Source organism: Microtus ochrogaster, unplaced genomic scaffold (genome assembly GCF_000317375.1).
Source record: "Microtus ochrogaster isolate Prairie Vole_2 unplaced genomic scaffold, MicOch1.0 UNK44, whole genome shotgun sequence".
Lineage (NCBI taxonomy): Eukaryota > Metazoa > Chordata > Mammalia > Rodentia > Cricetidae > Microtus > Microtus ochrogaster.
Window position 1 is genome coordinate 2416770 of NW_004949142.1, and position 9413 is coordinate 2426182.

The 9413-nt window shown below is 47.9% G+C and overlaps 1 protein-coding gene across 1 annotated transcript in view; it reads right to left on the reverse strand.

Annotated features, from left to right (window-relative positions):
- The window catches only part of CUNH17orf53 (chromosome unknown C17orf53 homolog), a 16930-nt gene that overhangs the window by 6458 nt on the left and 1059 nt on the right, over positions 1-9413 (reverse strand). Inside the window, exons 2-4 of the mRNA XM_026777052.1 lie at positions 8905-8955; positions 3222-4277; positions 1094-1177 (exon numbers count right to left, since the gene is read on the reverse strand). Coding sequence (XP_026632853.1) covers positions 1094-1177; positions 3222-4277; positions 8905-8955 — 1191 coding nt within the window. The remainder of the gene's footprint in view (positions 1-1093; positions 1178-3221; positions 4278-8904; positions 8956-9413) is intronic.

A 9413-nucleotide genomic window follows, 5' to 3' on the forward strand; every position in this document is an offset into this window, starting at 1 on the left:
AAAAAAAAAAAAAAAAGATTTATTTGTTTTATGGGTAAATATGTGGGCCTAAGTATGTGTAGGTACACAAGTGCATGCAGGTACTCTGAAAAGCCAGAAGAGGACACGAGCTTGCCTGCGTGAGTCACCTGCTGTGGGTGCTGGGAGCAGAACAAAGGTTCGCTGCAAAAGCAGCAAGGGCTCTTTTTTGTTTGTTTGTTTCAAGACAGGGTTTCTCTGTTTAACAGCCCTAGCTGTCCTGGAACTTGCTCTGTAAACCAGGCTGGCCTCGAACTCACAGAGATCAGCCTGCCTCTGCCTCCTGAGTGTTGGGGTTAAAGGTGTGCGCCACCACTCCCGGAGATGCCCCTGGTTTTAACCATAAGCTGCCTTGAAATCAACAATGGCTTTGAATCCAGGTTTGAGTCTGAAGTGGACAGGCAGCCCTGGGGAGCTGCAGCAAAAAGCTACACTGAGAGAAGTAAAAGCAGAGGTGGGTCTGAAGACAGAATAAGCCAATTAGAGCCCCAGGAGGGAGGGAAGCTGGACCTACCCACTGAAAGGGAACCTCCCGGAGACAAGATGAGGGTAGATCCTTCCCAGCTCAGCTCCTAGAAACCCGAGAGGGTTCCCAAGATACCATCTCATAAGACTTATTACACTCTCCTCCCCAGGGAAAGATGCAGTAGCTGGGCCTGTCGTTCTCACATGGAATAGAAGGTTGAGCCATGGCATCAGGACAGGCCTCATTCTATGTCTGTAAAACTGCTGCCTTCCCCAACAGCTTTTTCCACCTGCCCTTTGGTATAGGCCTAGCAGCATCAACAGAGGCATGCAAGAATGCCCCACTTTTTATGGTTTTTTTCGAGACAGTATACACATATCCTTGTTTATGTGTATTTATGTGTTAAGCCTGCATGGATGCCTGTGTGAGGGTGTTGATCTTGATCTTGGAGTTATGGACAGTTGTGAGCTGCCATGTGGGTGCTGAGAATTGAACCCAGGTCCTCTGGAAGACCAGTTGGTGCTCTTAACCACTGAGCCATCTCTCCAACCCCACCCCTCACTTTTAAAATGTTGCCCAAGAAGTGAAGATTTACATAGAAGAAGTTACCTCAGTCTGGAGTTTAGCCAGAGCACCATGAGTTGGAGTCTGGGGTGTGGCAACCATGATCTCCTCCAAATTCTTCCCACTATGCTAAGGGGGAGAGAAGGCGAGAGCAAACTCAGCAGCTGTTATTTACGAGAACAGCTCTTGTCTGGGTTACATAATGAGCTCAGGAAACTATCAGGGTCAATTAGCACATATTACATAGCTCCTAACGCAGTCTCAGGAGCCTTATGGGTAGCTTAAAAAAGACACTTTGGGGATCAGTTTGGGGATGCAAGGAAGCTGGAGCTGGCCCAGAAGCAAGGCCCAGAGCTGCCTGAAGGGGGCGGTGACCCAGATAGAGGGGTCTAGATGGGCTACTGAGCAGCTTTCCTAGAGGTCCTTCTTGAGAAAGAGCAGACCACCCCCCGGGTTTCTCTTGAAGGCCACACCAGGAAGATACCAACTGCAACCAGAGCAAAGCAATCCGGGATCTAACTCAGAACTAGTTTGAGGGACCTTATCCCTCCACCACCGCACGCATATAAACACCCACACATATAAACATACGAGCGCTGGGTGCTTCCCTTCCAACCCCGGCTTCCTCAGGTTGGCCCCCAACACCAGCCACAGTGAAGGGTTCTGTGAGCTCTGTCTTCCCACTGCTGAGCCAGCCCCCAAGAACGGCCCCATCCCCCCTTTTATCCTCCTAGTCACCTACCCAAAGCCCCTGAGCAAGGCCAAGGCAGAGTCAGTGTGCCCCCAGGAGCCGAGGAAAGACCCCTGCGCACACTGCACCCTACTTCTTCCACCCCACTGCAATGTACTCTCAGTTCCAAATAAGTTGCCGAGTATCTACCGCTTGGCTCATATGAGTGAGAAGATATTCCTGTCTAGGGCTAGCAAACAACAGATATTCTAGCACACAACAAGAACTATTCACAGGGGGATTTTCAAGTATTCCTCCTGTCTACTTTTTTTCTTCTTTAAAGGCAAGGCTTCCTTTGACTTACAGGGACACTTGATCATTGCAGGGAACTCACAGTGGCAAGAGCCTGGTGCAGCCAGTCACTATATCAGCATCAGAAAGCAGTGGGGGGGTGAACGCTAGCGCTCAGTCTACCTTCTTTTCCACTCAGCCCAGGACCCCACCTTTCCACAACTAAGGTGACCTTCTTACCTCCACTAACCTGACTGAGGAAACCTCTTGTAGGCAAGCCATCCCACCCCACAGTGCTGGGGCTGAACGCAGACCTCTGAGCCACTCTCTTCTCTCCCCACTTCTGATTTTTTTTTAAATATTTATTTATTATGTATACAATAGTCTGTCTGTATTTCTGAAGGCCAGAAGAGGGCATCAGACCTCATTACAGATGGTTGTGAGCCACCATGTGGTTGCCGGGAATTGAACTCAGGACCTTTGGAAGAGCAGGCAATGCTCTTAACCACTGAGCTATCTCTTCAGCCCCACTTCTGATTTTTATAGTTTTGCAGATCTTATTTTGTACACATATGTGTGTGCATGTGTATGCCTGTGCACGCACGTGGAGGCCAGAGGACAACCTCAGATGTACTCCTTGGGAGACCTGAGGCATCATTTACCTCGTTTTTGTACTTTTTAGAATTATTTATTAAATAATAAGTAATTATGGCTGTTTTGCCAGGATATACACGTGTGCCTGGTGCTCACAGAGGTTGGAAAAGGGAGTCAGCTCCCCTGAGATTGGAGTAGCAGACAGCTGTGAGCACCATGTGGAGGCGGGGAATTGAACCCAGGTCCTTTGTAAGAGCAACAAGTGCTCTTAACCTCTGAGCCATCTCTCCAGCCCTTACTTGTTTTTGGAGACAGGGCCTTTCCCTGTCTTAGTGCTTCCCCAGTAAGCTAGGCTGCTTGGTCAGTGAAGCTCAGGAATTGTTTCCCCTCCTCACTAGAGTTAGGATTACAAGCATGTGTCTCCATGCCCAGTTTTGTCTTGTGTTTCTCGTGGGTTCTGCAGACCATGCTCGCACGGTAAGCACTGTATGGACTGAGCTGTCGCTCCAGCCTTTGCAAATGCCTTCTCCCGGCAGTGAAGAGCAGCAGTGAAGAGTGTCTAAGACTGAGCCACTGTCTTCCCCTGGATCCTAGTGTCCTGGAAAAGCGGTCACTTACCTGGTGAGGCAGAAGTCCCGCTGGGCCAGGGAAGCGGCGGCGAGTCTTAGCTCGAATGGAGGGGCGTGAGGGCTGCTGAGGTGTCCGGTTGGTAGCAGTGACAAGCTGAACCAGGTGGTTGGTGACTAGAGGTGTCTGCAGAGCTGGCTGAGGAACTGGGGTGGAGGCACCTCTGGGAGTGCTGGCAGGAGATTCGACCAAAGATACTGGAGCTCGGGAAGGCAAAGGTCCCCGAGGAAATGCTGCAGAGCTGTAGTGAGGACGTCGAGGTCCAGGAAAACGGGGTGTGCCACTTGACCAGGTTCTGGGAGACTGAAATGGCCGACCAGGCAAATTCTGAGGGCTGTTTTGAATGGGCCTCCCACCTACTTGGGGAGGCTGAGGTGCGGTAACACGGGAGCCTCTTTGATGGGGAACCGCTGAGGCAGATGGGAGAGGAAGGCCGCCCGTGGCTCGAGGTCTCAAGGAAAGCCCTGGATTCCTGCAGCGGACAATGGGATCCTTTTGGAAAGAGCCACTCAGGTCGGCCACTCTGGCCTTTTTCGCCAATACCGGATCCTCATGGTGCTGTGCGGGCAGGGTTTGGGTGGCTCCAGTGTCAACTCCAAGTTCTAGCTCCAAGTCAGCTCCCTGCAGCTCCATGCTTGCCAGGGTCTTGTCAAACTCATCTTGATCGGGTTCCTCAAAGCCACCAATGCCCTGCTGATGGCTCTCAAAGATAAGCCCAGAGTGTGTGGCCAAGGGCCGGGGTTTTGTTGACTCCTGGAGGACCTTCGTTAGTGTCCTTCTTTGCTGATTGCCCACGCTGCTGCTAGAAATCGAGATGGGTCTTAATGACACTGCTCCTGGACAAACTGGGTCCCTGGTGGTCCGGGGAAGGCTAGAAGTAGGGAGACAGAGTCCTGGGACTGGCTGTCTCGAAGAAGTGGGGTATGATGGCAATAGTTTTGATGGCGCCTGTAGAGTCTCCTGCGGTCTGGAGGACAGGTGTCCGGCATTCCCGGATGGCGCACCAGCCAAGTGGTTCTCTGCACTCTCCACAGCAGATAAGAAGTCCTACAAAGAAACAGAGAAAGCAGACCTTTCCCGTCAGGGTTTTGTTTGTTTTTGAGTCAGTAGCTCAGACAGCTAGGACTGACTACAAAGAGGAGAATGACCTTGAACTCCTGAACTCTGTCTCCACAAGAAGGTATTTCAAGGCCAGTGCTAGAACGAGTGCCGGGTCTTTGCATCTAGGAATTTAAAACTGCTTCCAAAAAATAAATAAATAAAAATAAGTTCTACTTTTACTGTTTAAGCATATAGTATGTATGTATGCAGATACACACACAATCAAGAAACCAAGACGTGAAAGGCAATGATGGCACTTCTCACTACTTATGATCCTCCTGTGAACCAGTGGGCCACCAGGCTTCTGTCAGAGCATTCTAAGGTTATATCTTCCGGTATTTCTCTTCAGTCTCAGGGAGGAGGCTTACTGGAAAAGCAACAGGAAAACCATTCCAGGGCACCAAGAAGCCGAAGGTACCTCACAAGGTCACATACCCATCTGAAGGAGAAGGGCTAGTGTTCAGGGAACTAACCTGTTGGCCCTGCAGCCTGTCCTTAGTGCATTCCCTGCCTCCACCAAGTACACCCACACCCGCAGTCTTCGGTATGACAGAGAGCCCCTGGATCCAGCCAAACAGACAGAAGTTAAATATAGCTTCTCAGGCAAGTTATATTAAGTATGGATTGCATTTGGGAAGCAAGGTGAGATTGACACCTTGAGAGCAGCAGACCTGTTCCGAGGGTGCTCTGAGTCAGAACTGCGGATTAAGTGACAGGAAGGTGCTATCCACCCCCACCCCTGCTGCTGCTCCGCTGTCTGGGTTAGCGCAAGGTTCTTCCTGTTTAGATGTTCATCAAGAGTGCCACACTCCAGCCACACCGTCTCAGGACCACAGTAACAACACCAATCAGAATGGCAGGATCCTCATCACCCTGAGGATTATGGTCCGCTCTCCTCCCAGAATTGACACTAAGCTGTGACACTGAACGAGAAAGGGACTGGTCTGTCATTTCCAAGGAACAAAAATGAACAGTCAGAATCATTTCTCCTAATTCCACTATTTCCCTGGACCTGCTAAAGGGTCACTTTCACAGTTCCCTTTTAGCCTTTAATGACGCATCTCCAAAACCAAAAGTTAAAGACAGGGACACGGGCTGGAGCGATGGCTCAGTGGTTAAGAGCATTGCCTGCTCTTCCAAAGGTCCTGAGTTCAATTCCCGGCAACCACATGATGGCTCACAACCATCTGTAATGAGGTCTGGTGCCCTCTTCTGGCCTATGAAAAAAAAAAAGAAAAAAGAAAAGTAAAGACAGGGACACATCTTGACAAAGCCGGTAGTACTGGGCAAAAATCTACAAAGTTGGGTGTGATAGTACACAGCAATCGCAGCAGTGGAGATGGAGGCAGGAGGATCAGGAGCTCAGGGTCATCCTCAGCCTCAGCAATTCTGGTCAGACCAAGTTGAGACTGTCATTAAAAACAAAGCAGAAGTGGGCAGTGGTGGCGCACACCTTTAATCCCAGCACTTGGAAGGCAGAGGCAGGTAGGTGGATCTCTGAGTTCGAGGCCAGCCTGGTCTACAGAGCAAGTTCTAATATAGACAGGGCTATACAGTGAGACCCTGTCTCAAAAACAAAACAAAACAAAACAAAACAACTGAATATCAACACTTTCAAACACAAAGCTGAAGTTGTCATATTACAAAACCAACAAATACTTGGATGTCAGGTGCCAGACAAGTATCTTACTAGCACTCTCAGGGAATTCTTACAATGACCCTATATTCAGAGGTACTGTGGTTATCCTATGAATAATCCTCATCTTATGAATGCCAAACCTGAGACTTGTTGCGGCTGGAGAGATGGGTCAGTGGTTAAGAGTACTCACTAGTTTTTTTAGAGAACCTGAGTTCAGATCTCAGCACTCAGATCCAGGGACTCAAGTATCTGTTACAGCTCCAGAGGATCCAATGCCCTCTTCTGGCTTCCATGGGCATCTACATTAACATGTACTATACACACGCACGTACGATGATGTGGGATGTCCTTCTGGTATATGTGTTGCTTTCATTGGTTGATGAATAAAGCTGTTTCAGCCAGTGACTTGGCAGAGAAAAGCCAGGCAGGAAATCCAGAGATAGAAAAAGAGAGTAGGTGAAGTCAAAGAGACATTAGGTAGCTGCCAAAGGAGAAAGACACCAGAACAGAACCTTATCTGGTAAGCCACAGCCTTGTGGTGATGCACAGATTAATAGAAATGGATTAATTTAAGATATAAGTAAGAGCTAGGTAGGAATATGCCTAAGCTTTGTCTAAACAGTATTATAATTAATATAGTTTCTGTGTGATTATTTGGGTCTAGGTAGTCGAGAAACAAACGAGCAGTCTCCCTTTAAAGCACATAATACATATATACAATTTAAAAAAAAAAGAAAGTAAAAGAAGAACTTGAGCCGGGCGATGGTGGCGCACGCCTTTAATCCCAGCACTCGGGAGGCAGAGGCAGGAGGATCTCTGTGAGTTCGAGACCAGCCTGGTCTACAGAGCTAGTGCCAGGACAGGCTCCAAAGCCACAGAGAAACCCTGTCTCAAAAAACCAAAAAAAAAAAAAAAAAAAAAAGAACTTGAAACTTGGACTAGTCAAGAGCTATGGCGAGAACCCACCCGAACCCTTATTCCCTACGTTAGGAGAGGAACTGAGAAGCAAAGGTGGCTCCTGCTGCGTGTGATGCGTGAACTTTGAACCCTAGCATGCACTTAGGAAGCAGGAGCAGGTAAATCAAGATAGAAATATCCACGTCCTCATTGTAGATGGGACTATACCCACTGGTTCTGAGCATGAGGAGTTAGAAAGACTAAATAACTGTTATCAAGCACAGTGTGACATGCCTGTGAACCCAGCACTCGGGAGGTTGAGGCAAGATGGTTTCAAATTCAAGGTAAGCATTTACTACACAAAGAGACCCTGTCTACAAACAAACAACAAACCCAGAAACAGCTCTTCTGGAAGGGTTAGGGATGTGGTTTGATTAGTAGCACCATGAAAGAAAAGCAAAGGTTCCTGTTGGAAATGGCCCATGAAGGCCAGAGAACAAAGGGATTTGCCGTGGTTCACATGGCCAGCAAGCGACTTACTGAAATCCCCCTGCCAGAATTCTCATTTAATTGGCACGGGGTACAGCTTACACAGTGATGAGGGAGTCCAATGCTGACTTTGTATCTCCTTCAATTTCTTTTCTTTCTTTTTTTTTTTTTTTAAGATTTATTTATCACCTTTAATCCCAGCACTCGGGAGGCAGAGGCAGGCGGATCTCTGAGTTCGAGACCAGCCTGGTCTACAAGAGCTAGTTCCAGGACAGGCTCCAAAACCACAGAGAAAACCCACCCCCAAAAAAAAAAAAAAAAGATTTATTTATTTATTATGTATACAACTTTCTGCCTCCACGTATACCCACACACCAGAGGAGGGCGCCAGATCTCATTACAGATGGTTTGGAGCCACCATGTGGTTGCTGGGGATTGAACTCAGGACCTCTGGAAGAGCAGACAGTGCTCTTAACCACTGAGCCATCTCTCCAGCCCCTCTCCTTCAATTTCTTATCTTCTGAGACGGTGGGAGGCTAGGAAACAATCTGCCAGGGTTCATATGCCAGTTGCTGCCTTGGGTCTCAAGCCATGTGGCTGTGTTGTCTCCTCCCCCACTCTGGCGTTCCATGAACCCTTCCCACCTCAGGTACGCTATTCTGAGAGGGAATGAAATCACCCTCAAGACAGCTCCCAGAAAGGCTGTTATAATTAAAAACATGACGGCTGCAATTAGGGAGCTAATTTGTTTTTTGTTTTCTTTTTTTGAGACAGGATCTCATGTGACCCAGGAGAGCTTTGAATTCTCTGTGCAGGAGAGAAGACCTTGAACTTCCGATACTGTTGTCTCGACCTCTTAAATGCTAGAATTATAGGTTCACTGGTTTTATTCAGAGCTTAGGGATTGAGGTCAGGGCTTCAAGATGAGCAGCACCTGTACCTACTCCCAGCCCCTTTGTTTTGTTTATTTTTTGAGACAGGGTCTCTCTACAGGGCCCTGCCTGTCCTGGAACTCCCCATGTAGACCAGGTTGGCCTCGAACTCACAGAGATCTGCCTGCCTCTGGTTCAAGTGCTGGGATTAAGGTGTGTAATACCACTCCTGGCTTGTTTTGTCTTTAAGACAGTAAAATATAACTGGGCAGTGGTGGCCCAGGCTTTAATACCAGCACTTGGGAGGCAGAGGCAGGTGATCTCTGTGAGTTGAGGCCAGCCTGGTCTACACAGCGAGCTCTAGGAGAGCTAGAACTACACAGAGAAACCCTGTTTCCAAATACAAAACTAACAAAAAACAAGTTAAATATGCTGTTGTTGCTTGGACAGTCTCTCTATGCAGCCTAGGCTGGCCTTCATGTGTCAGGTTCCTGAATACTAGAACTACAAGCATGTAGTGCCAATTAGATGGTTGCTCATATTTATTTACATCCCCAGGTTCTCATAGATCTAAAAGAGACATATCCGCCGATGGGATTGCTCCAAATGTTCTGAGCGTGGGTGTTTCCATCGTAGGGCCTCTTTGCAACCTCTCTGATCAGCAACATTTTCCTACCTCGTCTTCAAACTCCTCCTCCACAGCAAACAGCTTCTGAAAACTACAGGTCTGAAAAGGAAAACAAAGCAATTGAGGCTGGAGGAGAAACAGTGCAAGAACATTCTGAATTCATTATCTTTCCCCCAGCTCTAACAAGACCAGCAAGGGTACTGTTTTTCTGCTTTTTGTTTGTCTAGTACTGGAGGAGGAAAGAGAGAAGAAATTCGATTTGGGTAAAGACTTAAAAATACTTTAGTGTAAAAAAATATAATCATCTATCTGAATTACTCCTAGGAAGGGGGGATGGGAAAAGAGAGAGGACTGCCCAGGGAAGCAAAGGCAGATCTTCAGGGTCAGCGCTGTGCCCAAGTGATTGACAGTTTTTATTGTTGAGACAGTGGGTCTCAAGTAGCCCAAGTTGGCCTTAAATCCATTATGTTGACAAAGATAATATTCAACTCTTATAAAAAAAAATACCTATTTAGCCAGGCGGCGTGGCGGTGGTGCATGCCTTTAATCCCAGCACT